Source organism: Mesoplodon bidens (genome assembly GCF_964165515.1).
Source record: "Mesoplodon bidens genome assembly, chromosome: 1".
Lineage (NCBI taxonomy): Eukaryota > Metazoa > Chordata > Mammalia > Artiodactyla > Ziphiidae > Mesoplodon > Mesoplodon bidens.
The window spans coordinates 534,084-558,363 of record NC_138176.1 but is presented as its reverse complement, the minus strand read 5'-3'; the positions used below and the strand labels follow the sequence as shown (position 1 = coordinate 558,363).

Here is a 24,280-nt window from a genome sequence, read left to right as displayed (position 1 = left end):
CTCTAGTAAGCCTGAGGGAGGGTCCCGGGGGTGCCTGCAGTGTCCTCCGTTCTGATGGCAGTACTTCCGAGGAGGCTGGGTCACAGCCCGAGGGCGGCGATGGAACCCGCGCTCCGAGCACCTGCTCACCGTCCAGAAAAAGGCCCTCACGTCTCGGAGCGGGTGAGACAGAGGGCTGTGGGTTGAGACCCCCCACAGCTGGATCTTCTCCACCCTTGGGGCCAGGTTACCCTGTGTCTCTCCAGGGTCCCAAGGGCAGGGCCCGTCCTCCTCTGGGGGGTCTGTACTGAGAAGGGGGCATTCTCCCCAGGCCACCAGGTGGGCAGCAAGGGCAAGGGCTGGGGCCAGCAGCTGGGTGATGGGGGGTTCTGCATTCTTTCTTGGAAACGTGCCATTTAAAGACCCTGAGGCGTATCTTCCTAGATCCATAGCCAGGACTCCCTGATAACTGAAATCTCTGTAATTTCCCCAAATCTGGTCTGAGTGGGACATGGCTTTGGGGACCATGTCCTTTAGTTTGTGTGACTACAGTCACACACAGGATGGCAGTGAGAGCCCCCCGTACCGTGTGCACGCTTGGGAAATTAGAGAGCAAAGTGGAGATGCCCAGAGAACAGCTCATGACCAGCTGGGACCCTTGGTTCCTGGGGGACTGTCTGCTTTGTCTCTTTACGGACAGTTCAAAGTTCCCTCGGGTCTCTGCCACAACTCTGCCCTGCATGGTGGCCCATTTGGGAGGGGACCAAGGGACCCCGACCCTGAGGACCCTTCGCGGCTCCTCTGGAGCGGAGGTGGCCATCCCGAGGGGCCTCCTGCCCCCTACTCGGGACCTGTCGCCTCTCTGCAATCCGGGGCGGATTCTCCCCCGGGAACCCACGTTGCCGCGTGTGACCCGCCCCCCCCCTCCCGCCTCTGTCCAGGGAAGGAGAAGCCGAGCGTGGACTCAGACGAGCTATCGCGGAGCTACTTTGAGCTGGGGTTTCGGCCTCAGAAGTCGGTAACAGCTGGGAGGGAGCAGCGGCCCCAGGCGGGAGAGGCCCGGCAGCAGGGCGGGGGCCTGGCTGCGGGCTCTGAGGCAGAGGCGCGGCTAGCCCGGCCCCCGGAGGGTGGCCCGTCCGTGAGCCCAGGCCCGGGAGGCTGGCAGAGCTGCAGCCCCGGCTGGTGCAGCGCCTTCTACGAGGCCGACTGCTTCGGCGCTGACGTGCACGGCTACGCGAAGGAGCTGGCGAAGCAGAAGGCCGCCGGGCGCCCCGCCGCCAGTGCCCAGAGCCCGGTGAGTCCCGGGCTGCTGTCCACCGCTGGAGGGGAGGACGCTCGGCCCCAGGGCACCGTGGGGCGTGAGGACGGGTTCACGCTGGAGCTCCCGGGTACCTCGGGTGACAGAAGGGCCCTCGTGTCTCCCACCCCTGGTGCCTGTCGGTCACCAGCGGCCACCGCGCTGGTCTGGGCCCCTCTCCCTGCGTGTCCTCCCAGGGGGGCTGTGCTCATCTGCATGCGTCCCCCACATCCGGGAAAGGAAATGGCTTTTCTCTCTTTTGGCTCTTGGCCACCAGGGGACATTTGGCAGGAGGTTACCTCACCCTGGTGACCACAGTTGGGTTTGGGCATCAAGGTCAGCCCTCAGGCAGCATCACGAGATGAAAAGCAGCACAGAAGCACCTGGCCCGTGGCGGTCAACTCGGGCCAGGCCCCAGGGGGCGTCTCTGGTGGGCAGCGCACTGTGCGTGCCACCCCGGCTCAGGGGCAGCCTGGGCTCCTCCCGGGTCAGCAGGGCGAGGGGACACCCTAGGCTAGAGAGTGTCCAGGCCTGGCCAGCCCGTGTGCAGGGCAGCCCCACAGAGTTCTGCACCCAAGTTCGCTGCCCGTGCCATTGGGGGTCTGCCCCCCAGTGACCAGGGGCCCTGACCTGGGCTGCATCCTTCCCCCCGTGACCAGGGGCTCCCACTTGGGCCACAGCCACATGGGGCCCGGGCCCCAGGGTAACAGACAGGAGGGAGCTGTCAGTGGCCAGGCGTCCCACTCCTGCCCCCACCCTCACTGTCTGCAGCCTCCGAGCCCGGAGCCCCAGGAGCCACGTCTCCACTCATTTCAGCACCATCCGACCCTTCTTGCTTGGTTACTCAGTCCCAAGCTCGAAAGAGACCTGTGTGCCTCGGGCCTGGAGCACCGGGCACAGGCCTGTGCGCTTGGGAATCGTGCTGCTCCCTCCGGGTTTCCTTAAAGCCGGGCCCTGAATGTGCTTGGCATCGTGCATTGGGGGAGTGGGGGGCCGCAAAGACTCAGGCCTCCCGTGGGGGCTGGTGAGGAGGACAGCTGGCACGGCAGACGTCCACCAAACACCCTGGCATCCAGGTTGGGGAAGCCTGATGTCTCTGTGTCAGAGTACAGAGCTCTGACCAGGAGAGCGTGGCCCCCGGCCCCCTTACCGACCCATGAGCCCCGGTCTCCTTCCTCCCACTTCAGTGCCCTTTCTTTGTTGTGCATTTGTGCACAGTGCAGCTTACTCGGAGTTACTAAGTGTCCTGGTCCCCGTCCCCAGCAGCCTTCCGCAGAGAGCGCCAGTGCAGCAGGGTGCCACTGCTCCACCTGCTGTCACAGAGAAGGAGGCTGGGGAGGCGGGGGGGCGGGGGGGGCAGTTAAGGGACTCGCAAGGCTGATGAGAGGCCAGAGTGCAGCGTCAGCGATGAGGCAGCGCTCACAACAACCCCGAAACGGGTGCAGGCCTGGTAACCGAGTATGGAGCAGGTCCTCCCAAAATGGAGCCGCTCTGACATTGAAGGCTCATGAGGAGCCTGGGGTCTTGGCTGGCATGAAGGGGTCCATGGGCACAGCGTTTGCTGTGAGGTGGTTACAAGAGGTGGGGGAGAACCTAATGTGTACCCACAGAGCTCCTAGTTCTGTCAGCCGAGAGAGCCTGGAAGCAGTGACACCCCAGCAGCCGTGAGCACACCTAGTGCCCGGTTCTTGGTTTCTAATACCATCCTCAATCAAAGGAACCAGGGCTCCTTGGAGAAATGGCTGATCTTGGGACTGGGACAAAAAAAAAAAAAAAAAAAAAAAGGAGCCAGGAGCATCTCTGGTGCCAGAAAGTAAGGAAATGATCAAGAAGACAATGAAGAGGGTGTGTCAGCGGTCACAGGGACCAGCTGGAGCAGTGGGAGCTGTAAAAGAAAGAACGCAGCACTGGACTCTGGCTCACAGCGTGGAGCGTCTGTGCATCCATACCGATACGGACGGCCGAATGAAAGAGGGAGAGACGGCCCTGTTTACAGAGAGAAAATCCCACCTGAAAATTCATACGGGATCCCAGGTGGACCCCAACAGCCAAAATAATCGTGAAAAGGAACAAAGCTGGAGGATTCACACTTCTGATTTCAAAACTTATTGCAAAGCTACTGTAACCAAAGCAGTGTGGGACAGGCACAGGGACAGACGTATAGACCAATGAAATAGAACGGAGAGCCCAGGAATAAACTATCACACATATAAGGGTGCTGTGACCATTCAACAAGGAAGGACAGTCTTTTCAATAAATGATGCTGGGAAAGCCAGGTAACCCATGCAAAAAACCAAAACATATACAAAAATTAACTAAAAACCCAAAGACCCAAACATGAGAGCTAAAACTATAAAACGCTTAGAAGAAAACATAAAGGAAGGCTTCATGACGTTGAATTTAGCAATGCTTCCTTGGATATGATGCCAAAAACACAGGCAACAAAAGTAAAAAACAAATTGGACTTCAAAGTTAAAACCTTCTGTGCATCAAAGGACACCATCAGCAGAGTGAAAAGGCAGCCTATGGAATGGAAGAAAATACTTGTAAACCATCTATCTGATAAGAGGTTAATATCAAGAATATTTGAAGAACTGATGAACTCAACAATAACAAAACAACTTGATTAAAACACGAGTGAAGGACTTGAATACATTTGTACAAAGAAAATATACGAATGGCCAAAAAGCACATGAAAAGATGCTCAACGCCATTGGTCATCAGGGAAAAGCAAATCAGAACCACAATGAGCTACCACTTTACACCCATTAGGATGCCTATTAATATAAGGGTTTTTTAAAAAGCAGAAAACAACAGCCATTGGTGAGGATGTGGAGAAATCAGAATCTTTGTGCACGTTGGTGGGAATGTAAAATAGTGCAGCCACTGTGGGAAACAGTATGGCAAATGCCTCAAACAATTTAAACACAGGGCTTCCCTGGTGGCTCAGTGGTTGAGAGTCTGCCTGCCGATGCAGGGGACACGGGTTCGTGCCCCGGTCCGGGAAGATCCCACATGCCGCGGAGTGGCTGGGCCCGTGAGCCATGGCCGCTGAGCCTGCGCGTCCGGAGCCTGTGCTCCACGACGGGAGACGCCACAGCAGTGAGAGGCCCGCGTACCGAAAAAAAAAAAATTTAAACATAGAATTCCCACGTAAGCCAGCAGTTCAGCGTCTGAATATACACCCAAAAGAATTGAAAGCAGTGACTCAAATAGATATTTGTGCACCTGTGTTCATAGCAGCGTTATTCACAACAGCCAAAAGGTGGAAGCACCCCAAGTGTGCATGAATGGAAGAATGGATTAGCAACATGCTGTCCATCCACACAAAGGATATTATTCAGTCTTAAAGCAGAAGGAAATTCTAGCACTTGCCGCAGCATCAACAAACCTTAAGGACATTATTCTAAGGGAAATATGCCAGTTCAAAAAGACAAATACTATATGATTCCACTTACAGGAGGTCCCTGGAATAGTCAAAGTCAACCAGGGGCTGGGGAGCTGGTGCTTAATGGGGACTGAGTTTCAGTTTGGGAAGATGAAGAACGTCCGGAGATGGTGGTGGTGATGGCTGCACAACGGTGTGAATGAATGTACCTAATGCCACTGAGCTGCACAATGAGAAATGGTTAACATGGTAAATTTTATGTTATGTATATTTTGTCACGATTAAGAAATTTCAAAATAAAAAATTTTTTAATGAGCTGGGAACAAAAAGGGAGGAGGGGTGAGCACTGGGGACTTGAGGGTTGAAACGAACTCGCAGACGTCACTGTAGCTGAATCTAAATAGAGAAGGGACTCTGGGGGTCCCTGATCCCTGGTGGGCTTCCTGTGCCCCCCCCAACTCCGAGCCCAGGTGTCCACAGCGTCCCACCAGAAGCACTGTGGTGTCACCCTGACCTCAGCTGGACCACAAGACGGGACCCCTGCTGACCAGGGCTGGCGAGTGGCAGGGGTGGGACCCCACATCCCCCAGGAGCAGCCGCCAGCCCCGGGGAGGATGGGGCCCCTTCAGAGGCAGCTCCACACGGACTTGCCCACAGCCTCCTCTCGACAGTGCTGGGCAGGGTGGGGGGGCTGGTCCCTGTGTGTCCTCTGAAGGCATGGGTCACGTCCTCTGACATCACAGATCATGTCCTCTGACATCAAAAGTTACATCCTCTGGCATCACAAGTCACAACCTCTGATGTCACAGGTCACGCTTGCTGGCAGCATCATGTCCCTGTGGACCCCTGTGGACCCCTCTGGACAGGCAGCCCCATCGTCAGCCTGTGTCGTGTTCAGGGCCGTGGAGGGTGGTGCCAGTGGGTCCACTGTGCAGGTGCCTGGTTAGGGCCGAGGGGCCTGTCCTCGATCCCATACTGTCCTGGGGTGGCTGCTCCCTGGAGGGAGACATGCCCACAGGTGAACCCCGGGTGCCCCCCTGCATTGCACGTCGATGGTCCTTGAAGGTGGACGCCGAGACCAGCTCAGGTCCCAGATCTGCTGGGCCAGCATCTGTTCTTACTTGCTCGTGATCCCGTGGTTGGGACGAGGCTCCCACACTGGGTCCCACCGTCGCTCTGTGGGCAGCTCACGTTGGGGACAATCCGGAGGGGGTGGAGTGGGCTGGGAAACGCCGGAGGGTGACCAGTGACCATGTTTCTCCCTTTCTCCTGCTCACCTGGGAAGGCGTGTCTCCTGGAACCTGAGTGCATGCAGGTGAGTGCCCCGTGCCCCGCTCTGCCTCGCGTGTGGGTTGGGTGACCCCGGCCACAGGTCCACACTCTCTTTGAGACCCGCTGTGTCTCCTTCAAACAGGGGCCTCAGGAAAACACAAAAGGCATAAAACAGCTAGTGGACATGTTTCACATTTGCTACCCAAAAACAGAGTGCGCGTACAACAGGCCAGGCGCTGGGGTGGGCGGGGCCGCTGGAGGGCAAGCGGGCGGCTCCTCCCATCGCTGACCACACAGCAGCGTCTGTCCACCCGGCACCACCGTGTGTGTGGGCGCAGCCATGGTCCTGGCCGTGATTTTGTGTGTCCAGCACTGCGGGCATACCCCAGGCCGAGGGAGCCAGTCTGAGCACCCGGCTCCCCTTGCAGCTAACATAGGCTTTGCTCCCAGCGTTTAGGTGGATGGCACTGATTTCAGTTCATCCCTCCTTTCTCTTTGTCTCTGACGTCTGGTCTTCTAACTTCCTTCTGACTATTGTTTTATTTGTTTACTTCTTCATATTTGTCCGCCTCAGGGCCACGTAAGTCCAGTAGCCGCTGGGCCCAAACTGTGCCTCAGATCATCTATTTGTCCAGTGAACTGATGCTCTTTTAATTCTATGAGAACAGCCCTTGGTCGGGTTAGGCCGGGAGGAAATACCTAAACTCAACTGATTCTGGGTATTTCATTTAGACCTACCAGTCTGACTCAGCCTGGGGGCACGCCTGCCTGTGCGCCTGCCGGGCTGTGGCCATGGGGGTGACACCAGCTCACACCAACCGCCCTGTGAATCTTGGTTCGTGTAGATTTATCTTTAAAATCAGTCAAAACGGTCCTTTTCTAAGAGTCAGTCTGCAGTTCAGTGATGAGAGAAGTGCTGCTGACAGACTTCACGCTTTATAAACCAAGGTGATGGAGGCACTGACGGCAGCCCCGCCATGCCCGCAAGCCCCTGCTGGGGAGTTTTCTCAAGTCAGCATCTGGGCAGCGGCCCGGGGGTGAAGGGCTGGACCTGAGCTGTGCCCTGGAACGCAGGCCAGGGTCCCCGCCACCGTCCTCGGGAAGCCAGGGCCACCACGTAGCAGGCATGGGGGAGGGGTGCCGTGCAGACACTTGGGCCTCGCCGAGACAATGCCGGGCAGCAGAGGGTGATGGCACGGGGCCACCTCGCCTACTGCTGAGCCCTGAGCGGCACCATCCGAAAGGACGTGCTCCGCGATGGGACGTTCCAGACCCGTGCGGTCCATGGGGTTGCCACCGGCCCGTGTGGCCACTGAGCACTTGAGGTGTGGCCCACGTGGCTGAGGAATTCGCTTTTCATTTGACACTTGAGCGGCCGCATACGGCCTGTGGGTCCGTGCTGGGGGCGCAGGTCCTGCACGCGGGTCGTGATGCCCTCCTGCCCCATCTTGCCCCCATTCCCACGACCGTGCCCAGGTCCGGCCGGCTGTCACGTGGGGACTGGATGGGACCCAGGCTGTGTGATGAGCCCGAGCTCTCCTCCGAGGCACGTCCAGGAACGTGACGTCTCGCCAGCTATGGGGCAGCTCCTGGCGACCTCCAGTAGGGCATCCCAGTGCCACCCCACAGGCTGCACACGGCTGAGCTGGAGGAGGAACCAGAGGTCTTGAGGGACTGGGTTCAACAACTGAGATTCCGCAACGGGACGAGGTTTTGTGCAGGCTGCAACACCTCCCCCACCCCAGGCACGGCCCCTGCCCCCCAGCTGCCCTGGCCTGGAGGTCCCCCCGCCATGGCACGTGGAAAACGACAACCACGTGAACCACCAGTTTTCAGTAAAACCACCAGACAGAAGGGATTCGGGTGTTTAGATAAAAGTGCCACCTGCACTTTTTATTCCACAGAACTGTTCAGAAATAGATACTCTCAACAAAGCTAAGTCCATTGCTGTAGGACGATGAGATGGGGGAACCTTGTCTGGACTGCATGTGATCAGACTCCCCAGAATGAATGCCCAGATGCTCGGCTGTCAGGGTAGAGCTCCTGCAAGCACAGCCGACTCAGGACCTGGGGGCCACCTTGACCCTCTTGTTAACAGCAAGTGGCTTCCCCAGAGGTCTGAGCGGTCCCCTGGCCTCTGCCCCCAGCCCAGCCCCTCTCTGTGGCCTGTCCTCCTCAAGGTCCCAGCGGAAGACTCAGGGGCCAGCTCACAGGGACCCCCAAGGCTTCCCAGAGCCCACTCCTGCCCCAGAATCATGGGCTCCTCTCCCGCCCTTGAAGGGGGCAGTCCAGCCCCCAGGGCTTCCCTCCCCACCAAGTGAGAGGAGAACATACAGATCCTGCAGGAAGGTGCTGGGACCCGTCGTGGTGTTGGGCACACGAAGCAGAACTCGGGCGCCCTCGGCTCCCCTGCAGCCTGCGAGCCTTGGTCTCTCTTCCCTCATGGAGACCTGGCCTGGCTGAAGCCCCCGCTGTCTTTGGGTTTCTGGACGGAAGCACCAAGTGGGCAGCGGGGGCTCGAGGGGGCCTACACGGTGGGCTCGGGGGTGGGACAGTCTTGACAGGTCAAATGGGGTCTGCGACACTGGCCGTGTCCAAACCTCACGTTCAAAGCAGGGTGGCCGAGCGCATGGGGGGCTCAGGAGGCACCCTGGCCCACAGGGGGTAGGCTCGGGCTGCACCGCAACGGGGGTCCTGAGGGGCAGAGGCCAAGCGTGGGGTGGGGGCCTCAGGGGGTGTGCCTGGGGCCACAGAGAGGCCTCTCAGGACCACACGTGCCCGTGAGGACAGCCACCGCCTGCTGCGTGGACCTGCCCTGAAGACCCCACCGGAGACCAGTCCCCAGGACCAGAGAAAGCACAGGAGGCGTGGACCCAGGTGCCCCCGGCCCCCAACAGTGGGCGTGCTGCCGGGATATCTCACTGGAAGGCAGGCCCTCCGTGGCCCGGACCCACCGGCAGTGGACACGCCCCACCCCGCTCTGCCCACCTTTCCTCCTGGGCGGCTGGTGGGGGCAGGCCACTTGGGGGCGTGAGGAGAGGCTGGCGCTCACCGCTGCCTCACACATTTGGCCTCGTTTTTTAAGCGAGTCCATCGCATCTGGTTCTTTCCAGTTAGTTTACTGAGACATTTGCTAACCCGTCTGGATGTCCGGTTCCATTGACCAGACACAGACGTCCCTTCTCTCGCCTGAAGGCCAGCCTCGGGGTCCTGCGTGCAAACCTGCTTCCCCTGAACTGCCAAGGGGCGGGGCGCTGGGGGCTCACGGCTCTTTCCTCTCCAGGAGCTGGAGCAGCAGCTCACGATTGAGAAGAGAAACTTCCGGAAAACCCTCAAGTTCTACCAGAAGCTCCTACAGAAGGAGAAGCGGAGCAAAGGTAGCCTTGCTGGACGTGGGCCGGGGCCGGGGCCGGGGGCCGCTTTGGGCTGACTCTGCCCGCCCTCAGGCTCCGAGGTGAAGACCATGTTGTCCAAACTGAAAGGGCAGCTGGAAGAGATGAGGTCCAAGGTGCAGTTCCTCGGGCTGGTCAAGAAGTACCTACAGGCAAGGCCCCCACTCCCGTCCCTCCAGAGGCCTGGCGCTTGCTGGGCTCCTCCCGCTAAAACCTTGGAAATCAGTCCCTGTGAAAACATACCCACCCCTGAGAGGCCACCCCCCTGCCGGGTCAGGGGCGGGGTGACCCGGCAGCAGGCCAACCCGACAGCGGTGACTCGCGCTCCAGGTCATGTACGCGGAGCGGTGGGGCCTGGAGCCCTGCGCCCTGCCCGTGATCGTGAACATCGCGGCCGCCCACTGCGACACGCTGGACTTCAGCCCCCTGGACGAGTCCTCATCCCTCATCTTCTACAACGCCAGCAAGCACCCGCGTGATGGCCGGCAGAGGAAGGCCCGCGTCCTGCAGGCTGGCACGCCGCTGGGGCTCATGGCCTACCTCTACTCCAGGTGCAGCGGGGAGGGAGGGTGTCTCTGTGCCCCCCCAGGCCTTCGGAGATAAAAGCAGGGAGGAAACAAATAGGCCCCGTGGTGGGGGGCTGGGGGTGAAAGAGGTGAGAACTCTCACCTGCCCTCATCTGAGACAGGTTTGCACTTTTTTTATTTAGAAAGTTCCCCTTAAGTTGCCTTGTGTTGGCTCCCACTGGCCTCCAGGTCCTTGGCTGAGTGGCCTCAGAGCCACGGGCCCTACTGGACCCACACCTGTGGACCTGGGCGTCTGGGTCAGGTGTGCAGGGGGCACTTTGAAGGAGAGCCCAGGAATGAGGCCGCCGTGACTAACAGCTCGGTGGGCTTCTGAATCTGAACGCAGCCGGGAGCCTCAGGGGCACCTGGACCCAATCCACTTTCCTTAAGTCAGACACCCCATAAGTTAACATCGGGCTCCCCGGGGCTGTGGTGAGGTTGGCCCCAGCCAGCTCTCTGCAGCATTTCTGGGCATCAGCGGGGCTTAGGCTCGCGGGATCCCCTAATGATGCAGGTGTGCGGGCTCACCTACCGCGGGAAGGGCCAGGCCCCTCCGTCCAGGGTCACAGGGGCCCCCGGGCCACACCCAACCCTGCCATCCCTCCGTCCGCCCCGCCAGCTCCACCTGGTTCTCGGGCACAGGGCAGCCTCCTCCAGGGCCCGGCCCCCTCCCGGGCCCCATCAGGGCTGGGTACATACCTCCTCCCAGACGATGGTGGAGGCCTCACCCCAGTGTTGACTTTTAGGGACTCATGACACCACTTTGGAGCCCCTGGGGTCTTCTTTGGGCTGGAGGCTGTGGTGACCCCAGACTGCTGGCTCTTGGCAGCCAGTGGGGAGCAGGGGCCCTCCCGGGGCAGCTGCCTCTCCCTGCTCCCCGGCCCGTTCCCCCGAGGTGGGCTGACTGGGGATCCTGCTGGCGGGGCTCCAGGCTGCCCCTCAGGCTCCGGCCTCCTCTGCAACGTGGGACGTCACACGCCGCCACAGGCACTGTGCTTTCCAGGAGACGAGCGCGCGCGCGTGCATACGTGCGCACCGGTATCACAGGGCAAGCTGCGCGTCCTGTGTGAGCACAGCATCTCCGAGGGGGCACGGGCTCATACCTGCAGACCCCGCGGGTGTCCCCTCTGCGGGATGCTGAACCCGGGCTGCCTAGTCCCCGGCCTGAGCCAGGCCGCAACGTCCCAGGCAGAGGCTCCCTCATTCCTGGACCCCCACCTCTTTCTTGCTCCCCTGGCTCCCTGGGGCACCCCGAGGTGGGGGACCCTCCCCGAGGGGCAAGGACCCTCGCGCCCTCAGCTGCCTGTTTCCTAACAGTGATTTCCGGCTGGGGCTGGGCCACTGCTCTGGCTCAGCTTTCTGAGTTGTTTCTAAAAGACGACACAGCGAGGGCCTTAAAAACGGATGTTACAAAAGTCCTCAGACTCGCAACATTTAGGAATTTCTGACGTGATCAGTGCTCCCCCCACTTATTTCTGAGCGGCGCTCCTGCTGGCCTCCCTCCTGGCAAGGGGCACACACGCCCACCCCAGGACCGCGGGGCTGGGGGGCCCGGGCCGCGTCCTGGCGGCTGACTGCCCCCTCCCCGCAGCGACGCCTTCCTGGAGGGCTACGTGCAGCAGTTCCTGTACACCTTCCGGTACTTCTGCAGCCCCCACGACTTCCTGCACTTCCTGCTGGACCGCATCAGCAGCACCGTGTCCAGGTACCTGCCTACCCTGACGAGGACGAGGCCAGAGCGGCCGGGAAGGCCCAGGCCAGGGCAGAAGTGTCAGGAGGGGACAGCGGCTGGGGAGGGGGCTGGGACAGGCGGGAAGACGGTGAGCGCCAGGCCTGTGGGCTGAGGTAGGGCAGCTGGGGGGCAGGGAGGGTCCCGCGGGCCTCAGCCGGCAGGTGGGGTCAACAAGGAAAGGGGTGGTGGGCGATGCTGGACGTGCTCTGGCCCTCTGAGCTGGCCTGTCCTCGCCCCCCAGACTCCGCACAAGCCCAGGCCAGAAGCCCTGGAAGGGGAGGGACTCACGGGAGACCCCAGCCCCCTGCTTTGCCACACGCAGAGCCGGGCTCCCGCCCTGCCTCTCGGGACGCCTTCCAGCCCCTGGGTGCCGGCTGTGAGGGTGGCAGGGGCTCCAGGACGGGCACCAAGCGGGGGGGGGGGGGGGGAGGGCGCTGCCCCGCCCCTGTCACCAGTTGGGCGGGCTCGGTGGGGCTGAAGTGCCGCGAAGACAGAGCCGCACTCAGACCACAACACTCAGACCCCACGCACCCGCTGACTAAGGTGTGACGCCAGGCGGGTGCGGGGGGACCTGCATGGCTCAGGCCTCCATCTGCCCCCAGGGCCCACCAGGATCCCACCTCCACCTCCTCCAAGATCTACAGGCGCAGCTTCTGCCTCCTGCAGGCCTGGCTGGAGGACTGCTACGCCGTAGACTTCCGGAGGGACTCCGGGCTCCAGGGGAGGCTCCAGGACTACCTCGCCTCCCAGGTGAGGGCGCGGCTCGGGGAGCGGGGCCACTGCCCCTCTGGAGCAGCGGGCGACCCCGCATGCTTCTGCCCAGATCCTGCCCCTGGACGGCTCCGCAGAGCCCCTGCTGGGCCTCCTGGAGGTGGGCACCGAGCGGCGGGCTGAGGGTGCCCCACGCAGCACAGACCTGCAGGACCCCAAGGAGGCAGAGGACGCCACCAGGCCCCTCAACGCCCTGTGGAAAAGGCTCTCAGAGGACGGCATCTCCCGGAAGGTGCGGCCTTTCCCGGGGAGCCGGCGTGGGGACACCGCCTACGCAGGCACGCACACTCTTGTGCTCATGTGCACACACACGCGTGCCCTGGTACACACGCACACGGACAGGCACACGTGCACAAACGTGCACGCGCCCCCCGTGTTGCCGGTCCTGGGCACCAGCCCTCTGGGCCTGGCACTTCCTGCCCCCTGGCCCTGGACAAGGACAGCAGAGGGCCGGCCAGGGCCTCAGAGCACCCCGCCTCCCTGACTCTGGGGCCAAGCGGGGGCTGGGAAATGGCCTTGGACGGGAGCAGGGTTGAGGGGACCTCACCGTGATACGTGCAGACAGCCCCATCCATGACATGACCAGGACAGGCGTCCTCGACCCAGCATGGCTGCGGGCGGGAGGGATTGCCCTGTGGCTCTAGCTGAGCCAGGCTGCGAGGTCCTGGGCCTGGGCCCATCCCCCCACCCGACCCTAACCTGGAGGGGACCCTCCGGGGCTTGGCCTTCCTGCCCTGCAGAGCTTCCCCTGGCGGCTGTCCCGGGGCAACGGGCTGGCGCTGCCCCACCACAAGGAGCGCCAGTACAGCATCGCATCCGCCCTGCCCAAGCCCTGCTTCTTCGAGGACTTCTATGGCCCCTATGCCAGGGCCAGCGAGAAGGGGCCCTACTTCCTGACCGAGTACAGCACCCACCAGCTCTTTAGCCAGCTGACGCTGTTGCAGCAGGTGAGGGCGGGGGCTGACGCTGCGGCAGTGTGTAAGGGGGTGGGCACTGAAGGCCCTCAGCAAGAGGGCGCCAGGTGCACAGGCCCCACGAGGTCCCACAGGGCACCCCCCCCCACGTGCTGGAGGGCGCCCTGCCCTGAGGGATGGGTGGGGTCCACGTGTGCTAGGCCCTCCCTCCTGGAACTGGGTGCCCAGCCCCCAGGTGCCCCTTCCCAGGCCCCCAGGCATCCTGGGCCCCCATCACTTGGCAGGTGACAGCAGGGACAGGGACCCAGCGACCCCTCCCCCCCCGCCACTGTTGTCTGGGTGGACGTGCAGAGTCCCTGGGGGCCCAGCCCTGTGACTGCACATGCCCACCACCCCCGCTCAGGCCCCGGCGCTGCCTGACCTCTGCGTCCTTGTCCCCCGCAGGAGTTGTTTCACAAGTGCCACCCCGTCCACTTCTTAAACTCTCGGGCCCTGGGCGTCACGGACAAAAGTGTGGCCGTCCCCAAGTGAGTGTCCGGCGTGGCTGTCAGAGAAGCCTGGGATGCAGGGTTGGCCGGAGGGTCTTGGGGCCTCACCCAAGCGTCTCCTGGACACTCCCAGCGGAAGGGCAATGCCTGTGGTGCTCGGCTGGTCCCTCGCCTCGCAGGGCCCGTCCCGCCAGCCTCCTGGGCCGAGCGCCACCCCGGGTCCTGGCTGGGACGTGCGCCTGCGTCTCTTGCAGAGCCAGCTCCTCTGGGTCTCTGTCGGCCAAAACCTGCAGCTTATTTCTGCCCAACTACGTCCAGGACAAGTACCTGTTACAGCTTTTAAGAAGCGCAGACGACGTCAGCACCTGGGTGGCCGCCGAAATCGTGACCAGCCACACCTCCAAGGTCAGTGCCCTCAGCTCTGGCCCCAGCGCAGAGTCGGGGCTGCTGGCAGTAAGGGCACCTCCCTGGGAGACCCCCTCTGCTGGGGCTGCAGGGGGGCTCCAGGCCCACCCAGGCCTGTCCCCGCGGCACGGACACGCAGACCTCACGCAGGCACACCCCGCTCACAGCTGGACGCGGCGTCGCACCCACACTAACACGGCCCCCGCGCGCTCCCACACTCCTCCTGCGTCGGTTGCGACCCAGGGCTGGGAACTGGCCCGCTCTCGCGTGGCCACTGTCACAACAGCACGGGTGCACGTGTGTCCTCGGCCAGTCTGTGGAACAAATGAAACACTGGTCAGTGGTCCCATCAAGGTGAGGCTCCTCTGGGTCTCACAGGCCTCGGCCTGGACCAACCCACCTGCTTCAGGGCCAGCACCTCCCTCAGGTCCCACCCAGGCAGGAGGGGCCGCGGGTGGGCCTAGTGCCCCAGAGTCCGCCCAGGGAGCACCCTGCTGCCAAGGCCTCCGACGTCCTTCCACCTGAGGCCAGGGTCCTGCCTGTAGGACGTGGCCACGTGGAGGAACCAGTGGGGACCACGGGGCTCCTGCTGTGTCGGACGGCCCCTTCCCGCGGGTGCACGCCCACCGCCTCCCAGGCCCGAAGAATCAGCTCCCCAGGCATGAGCCGCTGGAGTGGCCTGAGCACGACGGGGGAGCTCGGGGCGGGGGACCCTGTTCTGTCCCAGGAGCTGCCCCAGAGCCCATCACGGCCACCACCTCCCCGAGAGACGGTGAAGCCTGGACGTGCCCGTTCCGGCATTAAGAGCCTCTGCAACGTGTCTTTCCTTTTCCAGTATATTCCTGTGTCCCCCAAGCCCCTAGGGGCAACCCCAAGGCCCATGAACAAATGCAGAGTTTTCCACTCTTTCCCCTTTTCGGGAGAATTTTCTTTAAGGGTTTATCGGCTGACAGATTGACCCGACCTCACTTCTGCCAGAATGTGGCCTGGCCCCCCTCCCCGACCCAGTTTGTTCCAATCCACAATGTTATCGTGACATCAAAGTGCAGCCTCCCCCCGATCGGGGGCGTCACACAGGGCCTGGGTACTGGGGCTTCCAGGGAGTCCTCAACCCAGAGCCTCTGCAGCTGCCCCACCCACAGGTCACCACAGAGGGGCGCCGGCGTCCCCAGGCAGCAGGACGGAACAGTCTTCAGACCCACCTGGGACGCACCCGGGGTCAGCGCCTGGCGGGAAGGAACCACTGTTGCAGTGACCAAACTCTCCCCATTGCGTGAACGGCTCCCCTGTCCCTGTGAGCAGAGGTTGGAGGGAGGACGGTTCACGGGGCAGTGCCGCGTCAGCAGGGACGGGACAGGGACCGAGGGGAGAAAGTGCCGGGAGTTCTCAGAAAGCCACGTGGGCGCCTTCGGCAAACATGCTGATCAAGTTCTGAAATACACGTTGTTCCACTTACTGGGTGTCACGTGCTTTCAGAACAACCCGGGAGACTGACTTCTACGTTCATCAGCTCTGCTCTCAGAAAAGTGTGTCAAAACTCTAATTTTGAGCCAGAGAAGGTAACGGAAGGCTAATCAAAGCCCCCGGTGGTAACAGTGCATTCCTTCCAGATCACATCCCGGGGTGGGGCAGGCCGGGGTGAGACAGTGGAAACACAAGGTCAAGAAGAAAAGGAAATAGTGTAAAGCATCTCACCTTCAAGAAAAGCTTCCCTTTTTGTAGATGAATAATGGTGGGACTGAAAGCAAATCAGGACTCTGGCTTCATCAGACAGGTGTAAAAGTGACGGAACTCGACAGCCAAGAGAAGGAAGCAACCTAATATCCGCCGATGGACGAATGGATGAACAACGTGGTACACCATCCACCCTGTGAAAATATTCAGCCCTATGAGGGAACCAGATGGTGACACAGGCCACGACGGCTGAGCCTTGAGGGCAGGATGCCGGTCACAAGAGCAGACCCACTGTGTGACTTGACCGGTACGAGGCTCAGCAGTGAGGGGACAGCTCTGCCTGGACGGGCTGGAAATCGCCTACTTTGCATCCATCTGAACCTATGGAGAAAGTGATGAGGTGTCAACGTAAGAAGCAGGAGTGGGTACATGTTTTTCAAGATCCTTTAAGAGGCACTCGAGCCAGACAGCTGGGAGGCGACGGTGCTGAGTGACCCCCAGTGCCCGTCCTGTGACCCAGACAAGGGTCAAGCCCAGGAGAAGGGTGTCTGGTTGGGACCCGCAGGCGATGTTCCCACCTGAAGGATGCCCCTGGCCGTGGCGACTGTCCACAGGGTGAGGCAGCTCTGAAATGAGGGGGTCAGCTGAATTGTCCAGAATCTTCTGGAAGTTGCTGGAACTGTGTAAAATCCACGCGCTAACTGTGGGGCCGTGAGCCAGGCCCCTCAGGTCTGCTCAGAGAGGAGAATCCCACTGGGGTAGCAGGGGCTGCCGTGGGGTGTTCCCATCAAATCCGGTGAATCTGCCCTGCCGACCAATGACCCCTGAGGCGCTGCAACCCCGTCCCGCTGCGGACTCGGCTGGGCGGACGAGAAGCTGAAATCAGCTCCCCGTTTGCCTCTGGACACCTCGGCTCCATCTCCCCGAGTGGGGGTGCCCTTCCCACTCCTCCCATTTGACCTGAGCAGAGATTTGTCCTGGGAGAGAAGCGAGATGGACTTTGCACACATTTGTGCCTTTGCTTTCTGGGCCCCGACGCCCTCCCCTGCACGGAGGTGGGCGTACCGCCCGGCACCCTGACGCTGGCCCCTGTGCCCTGGTCCCTCGTCTGAGACGGAGGACACTGAGTGTCTTGTTCTCTGGTTTCAGCTGCAGGTGAACCTGCTCTCCAAATTTCTGCTGATTGCGAAGTCTTGCTACGAGCAGAGGAACTTCGCAACAGCTATGCAGATCCTGGGCGGCCTGGAGCACCCGGCCGTGCGACAGTCCCCTGTGAGTCACCCGGGGGGCCCGGCTGTAGCCACGCAGTGGGCACAGACAGGGCTGTAGGAGTTTCACCTGTGCTTTTATTTTAGGCCTGGAGAATTCTACCCGCAAAGATAGCAGAGGTCATGGAGGAGCTGAAAGCCGTGGAGGTACCCCTTTGCGTGAGCTCCTGGGCAGCTCACATCCTGGGGGAGGGGGGGATCACCCGGCAGATCCTGCATCGTGGCGCCCACCTCACGGCCCCCTCAGAATCCTGCGTGACCCCCCCATCATCTCCCCCGGGGCCTCGGCCGCTCACCTGGGCAGAGGTGGCAGGGTTGCTCCAGGGCCGTGATTCCAGCCTGGGGTGCAGGTGCCCTGAGGCCCTGCCTGAGCTTGGCCGACCTACCTGCCTCCTGGCCGGCCCTCGTGAGATCCTAAATGAGGACACGCCCTCTGGACGAGGGGCATTTCCCAGACTGAGGAGGCGGGAGTGGCCTGCAGCTGGCCCCAGACTGCCGGTGGGGGGACTGCTGTGTGTCCTCGGTTGCCACCACACCCAGGGGTCCCTGCAGCCGGCCAGCCCGGCCCCCAGTCTAATTTGGGCAGTGGGGTCACCTGGCTCTTTTCTGGAGAGGAATTTGCCACCAGCAGCAGGAAGCGCACGGCTTTCTGGTGGGGGTCAGTGTTCCTTTTGTGTCTGCAAGCTTTAGACATCTGGACTTTCCCCAACCCAAGAGCCAAAGTACGTTTTGGACTGGCTGATAAATTGGAGTGCTGTAACCCCCTTGCAGCAGGAATACAGGCGCCAGCTGGGATTGGCCGGGCTGAGCCACCCCCTGCTGGGCACCTGGGCTGACCTCTCACCTGTCCGTCCCCCCCACCCTCCGCCCTCGCCCCTGGCTGGGCCCCAGGTTTTCCTGAAGAGCGACAGCCTGTGTCTGATGGAAGGACGGCGCTTCAGGACCCAGCCCACCCTGCCCTCAGCCCACCTCCTGGCCATGCACATCCAGCAGCTGGAGACAGGGGGCTTCACCATGACCAACGGGGCCCACAGGTGGAGCAAGCTCAGGTGAGGGGCCCACAGATGAAACAAACCAGGTGAGGGATCCACAGGTGAATAAGCCAGATGAGGGGCCCACAGTTACAACAAGCCAGGTGGGGGACCCAACAGGTAGAACAAGCCAGGTAAGGGGCCCGAAGGTGAGCAAGCCAAGTGAGGGGGCCCACAGGTGAAATGAACCAGGTGAGGGGCCCACAGGTGAACAAGCCAGGTGAGGGGCCGCCCCCATATCTCCTGTTCCTCTGAGACCTAGGCCGCCTTGCCCCTCACCCAGCCCTCACCCCAGCCCAGGCCTCCACACCTTCTCCCCTGGGTGACCTCCAGCCACCTCCTTCTCCACAAACAAGGGGTAAACAATTCGTACAGTCCAGCGTCCGCGGCCCTAAACACTGCCCCTATGTTGCCGTGACCTCCCTTCCTATTGGGAGATCCAGGCGCACCCGGAATGCCACTTCTGTGCGACCACCCTCCCTGACCCCCCAAGCCACATCTCCCCTCTCCCTACCTCTGCTGTCCCCCTTGGGGCCCCCCTCCGTAGAGCTGTCCGGAGGATTCATTGTCAGTCCCCACCGTTCAACTGCCCAGCACACCTGCGGACCCACCTGGGAGGAGGAGACTGGGGGGCTGTTGGTGACGACCACCACCGTGACCCTGCCAGGGACTCAGACACTCCCAGCCAAAGGCAATCGTTGCTCCTTTTGGCCCCAGAAGGCACAGAGGTGCCCTCGGAAGCCCACCCTGGGGCCGGCCGCTCCTTAGGTGCTCCAGGCCCACGTCCCTCCGCAGCGCCCCAGGCCCGCACTGCCTCTCAGGACAGTGCCACCCTGTCTCCAGGGAGACCCTCCCCCCACGACCTTGCACCCCACTCCATCCTCTTCCCCCACTTCATCGTCCACATGGCAGTCAGGTGGAGGCCGGGCAGGCCTCAGGGTCAAGGGCGGACTGGTCCCTCAGAGTTTGGACTTTGATGCGGCCTGGTTGGGACAGTGCCTGACAGCAGGCTGGGAACCCACTGGCTGCAGACGCTGCCCCCGTGACTCGTGCAAACTCACGTTTCGTTTCTTCCCCCAACAAAGAAACATCGCCAAGGTGGCGAGCCAGGTCCACGCGTTCCAGGAGAACCCCTACACGTTCGCCCCCGACCCCAAGCTGCAGTCCCACCTCAAGCAGAGAATCGCCCGATTCAGCGGGGCCGACATCTCCATTCTGGCCGAGGACAGCAGGGCTGGCTCCCACCAGGTGGCCAGCGAGAAGCACCCCAAGAAGATTCAGGACAAGCTGCGGAGAATGAAAGCCACGTTCCAGTAGCGCCGGACAGCGGGTCTGGGTGTGGAGTCCACACCGAGGACAGACCTGGGGCGGAGGGGGCCGTGCCTGCCCTGTCAGACAGGGGCCCCCACGGCCCAGGAGGGGCACCAGGGCGGGAGCATGGGCTCAGACCCAGACCCGAGAGACGGCGCCAGGAGAGGCTGAGGGGGATTTCTAAGAGAATTTTTAAATTAAATTGAAAGATTTAAAATTTAAACCAAAATAGGGCGAGTAAGCTCCCCAGGAGCCGAATACCCATTTATATTTCTCAGAGATAAACAGGTTTCACTCAGTTCTCTGGCCATTCAGCCCCCAGAAACCCCGCACCCCAGCACCCAGCTCAGGCTTTAAACCCAAGCGCCCACTGAGCAGTGTTCCCACGAGTCTGGTGTATGTCTGCCCAACAACGAAGGGCCAAGACTGACCTCTGACCCCCCTGCCAACCACAGATTCCAGGGGGTTCTGAAACCTTCCCTTGGGGCCCCTGAGGCTTCCGGGGGCCCAAGCCCCACCCTGGGCTCACAGTCTCTCCCCGCCAGACCTCCCCCTCCTCCAGCCCCACCCCCTGGCTGCTCACCCAGGCCCAGGTGCGGGTGCCAGAGCCTCGCAGCCCTTCCCGGCAAGAGGCCCGGCCTTGCCTCTGTCCCAGCCCGGCCTCCTGCTGCCGGAGGGTGCCTCGTGGCTCCACACTGGCAGCTCCCAAGTGCCCCGTGGCCCCTGTGCCCACCGCCCCACCACTGAGAGCACTTCCTGGTGGGGCGGGTACACCTGAGCCGAGGCTCTGCTTCCAAAGCATGCAGGACTCAGACAGCCGCTCCAAAGCAGAGACACAGCCTCAGGGGCACGGAGAGCTTCCCTCTGCCCTACCTGGGGGCCTGGGGGCTGTAGGGCCATGGCCGGGTCCCCCCAGTCTTCAGCAGCCATGCACGTGATGCGCACGCCCACGCCTAGCTCCTGAGGCTGCCGTCACCAGCGCCTTCTGACGAGGAAATGAAGTCTTCTGCCTCGGTGGTACCAAGCTCTTCCCCAGGGCTGCTTCCAAACCGCGCTGGGCCAGGGGCACGGGACCAGGACAGCCCGTCACACCTCCACAGCAGGGAGGCCAGAGCCCTGGCACCATCCCAGGCACCAAAGTTTTTACGTTGCAAATCGCTGCAAGACCCAATACTGTTCTTTTAAGTTTTAGAATTAATGATTCTTTAGCGCAGCCAGCTCATGGTATTTCTAGGAAAACCATCACCTTTGAGAAAACACTGAACTTCTATTGTCAAGATGTGTCTTCCCACACATATTAATTCGCGACATCTACGTCCCGCTTTCGTGGAACATGAGAGGCACTCCTGGCCCTGCAAACGTGGCTTTTATATGATAATTTGGTTCTGCAGATCAACTCCTACATTTTCAGGATTTGAATTCAACAAAGATAGCGCCACAAAGCCTGAAACGAGGTTAGCATCCAGCGCAAATAAACATTCCAACTGTAACAACCGGTTTATCTGGGGGAGCGGCCAGGCTTCGGCTCCAGCACGACTGTCTGCATGTCGCCCTCACGTGCGGTTTAGGTTTCTAAATAAAGTCATTTCTACCAAGATGGCCTTCGCGGGCTCCTCGTGTTTACCTGCTTCGTGGGTCAGGGTGGCTTCTTCAAGCCAGACGAAGACGTCTTCAGGGCTGCTCATGAAGGCGGGAGGGGACGAGGGGACGAGGAAGCTCAGGCCACGGCGATGTCCTCTGATGGTGCACAGAGGGCGAAACCCCACCACCCAGGGCCCGTGAGCAGGCAGACTCACCCCGCTGCCCGGGACATATCTGCCGCTGGAGGAGGAGACAGCCAACCTCCCACAGTCGCCGACCTGCCAAGGCCTCCGGGCACCACGGCCCGCGCCTGTCTGCCACAAGCCCTGCCCATCCTGGCGTCCGGCCACCCAGACCTCGTCCGCAGCCCACAGGCCAAACAGCCGGCTCATCCTTGCCGGGGGCAGGCTGGGGTGTTTCCAGGGCTTGGTCACCACCGGGAAGGGTCCCAGTGGAAGAGCTGAGGGTTGGTGGACACCAACAAAGACGGGGAGATGGTGGGGTCGTGTTACTATGGACAGTAGTTGCCGTGGTCACGTGGCTCTGGAGTCCGGGCCGGGGCGGGGGGTCCTCAGCCACCTTAGAACCACTAGACCCTGGTCCCTCTTCCTCCCGAGACACGACTAAAGCACCAGGAAGACCGGCTCTCCCTTCACTACACCGGCTCTGATCACATCAACACGTTTTTGTGATAACTGCCAGCCAGCACCCCAGCCAGCCGCCCCCAACCCCGTGCAGCCCCTCCTACGCTGAATGGAGCCCAGCCCTGCGCACCCAGGCTCTGGGGAGGCCCCCGCCACAAACGGGGTCCCACTCCCCCGTGCCCGGCAGGCTGGGATCAAGCCCAAGGCAGCCCCCGGGCCGGCACCAGCACCCGCCACCCGGAGAAGGCTGGTGGGACCCCGGCAGTCAGGCCATCGCCTGGGACACGGGCTTGGAGTGGCCGGTGGTGCTGGGGTAAGTGGCCGAGGGGCTGGCTGGGTGCTGGCCGCACCCCTCCCTGTGGCTCGTGTCCTTCCGGCTGCTGTCTGACACCTGCTGCAAGGACAGCGGGACTTCTCCTGGGACGGGACGGCTTGAGCTGCCACCTTCCTGCAGCCGCATCTCCTCACTGCCTCTCCCGCTCCCCAGGGGGTGGACCTCAGTGACCGTGGGGAACACTGTTCTGAAGGGAGACTGAGCTGAAGACAAAAGAACTGCAGCGAGGACCGCACCCCAGCTGGGAGCAGCTTCTCCGGCACCAGGCCAGCCCTCCGAGGCTCCTCTGTGCCCTCGCTGGGGGGTGGGACGCGAGTAGACAGCTGGAGATAACGAGGGCACCAGGCCTCCTACCATCCAAGAAAGGATCTCACGAAGCCCAAGGTGCGAGGCGGTCAGGGACCCGAGATACAGGTTGTGCGTGGTCCACTTCCCGGCTGCCACCGCAGGATCTCAGTCACAGCTTCGCTGACATGTCGGGGGATGGCTCTCTGCTGTGGGGCTGTCTTGAGCCTGCAGGATGTTTAGCAGCATCTCTGATCTCTACCCTCTAGATGCCAGCAGCACCGCCCCCTGCCCCCAGCTGTGACAACCAACAATTGTCCAGACATCGCCAAGTGTCCCCTGGGGAGCAAAACTGCCCACAGAACCACGGGCCCAGAAGCAGTGACACCCCAATAGCAGCAGCTGCATCCTGTACCCAAATCTTGGTTTCCAGATACCATTCAATTCTCCAAGAAAAGGAAATGGCTGATTCCAGGGCTTGAGTGGGGAAAGTACCAGATGAGCCATGAGCTAGGAAGTGCTCAAAGCGGGGCTTGGGCGTGGGAGGGTAGATCACATCAAGAGGACACGGGACAAAAGGGAAAGAGCTGTGAAGACTCCCCACAGCCAGAGCTGGACTCTCTGAGCCCCCACGTACGACAGTGATGGGCTGTGTCCCAGGAACAGGACAAACGTCCATGAGTCCCCACTGGAGTAAACGGACAACTGAATGAATAAATAAACGGGAGGAACTGGGAGAAACCCAAACAGTACATGTGGTTGCCCCGGGAGGTGTGGTTTGTTACCCCCTCGAGTGTGGGCGGCAGGGGACCTGGTGACCAACCCCCACTGCAGGGCAGGACAGGAAGAGGATGACCTGACAGTGGGGAGAGGCAGGCACCGCCTTAACCGGAGATGGGGATCAGCATCATGGCCCCAAGTCTGCCGACGTCATGCATCCTAACACGAACTAATAAGATGGCACATCACCTCTGGGGTCTCGTCCCAGAACCCAGAACCCCACTCTAATCATGAGAAGACAGCAGACAAAGCCAAATTGAGGGACACACCACAAAACACCTGACCCGTCTCCTCAAACCGTCAAGGACATGGAAAACAAGATTTAGAAACGGCCACGGCCCAGGGGAGACTGAAGGGACAGGATGACTAAATACAGCTCAGCACAGGGATGGGATCCTGGGACAGAAAAGGGACATCAGCAGAAAACCTGGCACAACCCAGTAAGTCTGCGGTTTCGTCAACGCTAACTTCTTAGCTCTGCCAAAGTTCCACGGACAAGTAAGATGTTAGGGCCTCTGTGCTGTCTGTGCAACTCAGACACAGAATTATCCCAAACTAAGGAGTTTTATAAAACTACTGTAGCTAGTATACAGAAATACAATTGACTTTCGTTTATTTTTGTATTCAATGACCTGCTAAGCTCATTGATTAATTCTAATAATGTGCCTGTAGATTGTGTACTTTCCACATATACAACCATCTCATTTGCAAGTGGCGGCTGTTTTCCTTCTTCCTTTGCTAGCTCTACACTTCCTACTCCTTTTTCTTGTCTTATCGCTCTGCCTAGGACTTCTAGAATAAGGTTGAGCAGAAGCCATAATGTTGGGCATCCTTGTCTTAGTCCTAATCTCTCAGGGGGGTAGAGGCTCAATACTCTGTATTAACCACAATGTTAGCTCTAGCCATTCTTTACCAGAATAAAGAAGTTTCTTTCTGTGAAGTGTGTGTGTGAATTAAGACACTACGTCTGACCCCTGGCCTGGCTCTTTATCAGATCCAGCAGAAAGCTGCCAGCAGGCAGTGATGAACACCATCTCCTGCACAGACTAAGGCCACATTAGGAAGAGGGGGCGGGGAGCAGACCCAGAACACAATTACGTTTACAAACAACATCTAGGGTGCACCAAAGGATAAAGGAGAAGGCTCGAAGGAGCCTCTGGAACTGGAG

At 60.9% G+C, this 24,280-nt stretch overlaps 1 protein-coding gene across 2 annotated transcripts in view; it reads left to right on the top strand.

Moving 5' to 3' along the window:
- The window catches only part of KNDC1 (kinase non-catalytic C-lobe domain containing 1), a gene marked incomplete at its 5' end in the record, with an annotated part of 58,046 nt that extends 37,569 nt beyond the window's left edge, over nt 1-20,477 (top strand). The window contains 16 exons of one of the 2 annotated variants that reach the window (XM_081233477.1): nt 62-162; nt 921-1,273; nt 5,950-5,979; nt 9,220-9,313; nt 9,383-9,480; nt 9,659-9,879; nt 11,486-11,599; nt 12,229-12,376; nt 12,450-12,629; nt 13,138-13,344; nt 13,756-13,838; nt 14,054-14,204; nt 17,028-17,150; nt 17,234-17,293; nt 18,038-18,195; nt 19,263-20,477. In XM_081233477.1, the coding sequence (XP_081089603.1) occupies nt 62-162; nt 921-1,273; nt 5,950-5,979; nt 9,220-9,313; nt 9,383-9,480; nt 9,659-9,879; nt 11,486-11,599; nt 12,229-12,376; nt 12,450-12,629; nt 13,138-13,344; nt 13,756-13,838; nt 14,054-14,204; nt 17,028-17,150; nt 17,234-17,293; nt 18,038-18,195; nt 19,263-19,494 (2,353 nt within the window). In that variant the 3' untranslated portion in view covers nt 19,495-20,477. Of the gene's footprint in view, nt 1-40; nt 178-920; nt 1,274-5,949; nt 5,980-9,219; nt 9,314-9,382; nt 9,481-9,658; nt 9,880-11,485; nt 11,600-12,228; nt 12,377-12,449; nt 12,630-13,137; nt 13,345-13,755; nt 13,839-14,053; nt 14,205-17,027; nt 17,151-17,233; nt 17,294-18,037; nt 18,196-19,262 lie in introns of both variants that reach the window. The other variant, XM_081233478.1, reaches the window with a different exon arrangement.
- Between the last annotated feature and the right edge of the window lie 3,803 nt (nt 20,478-24,280).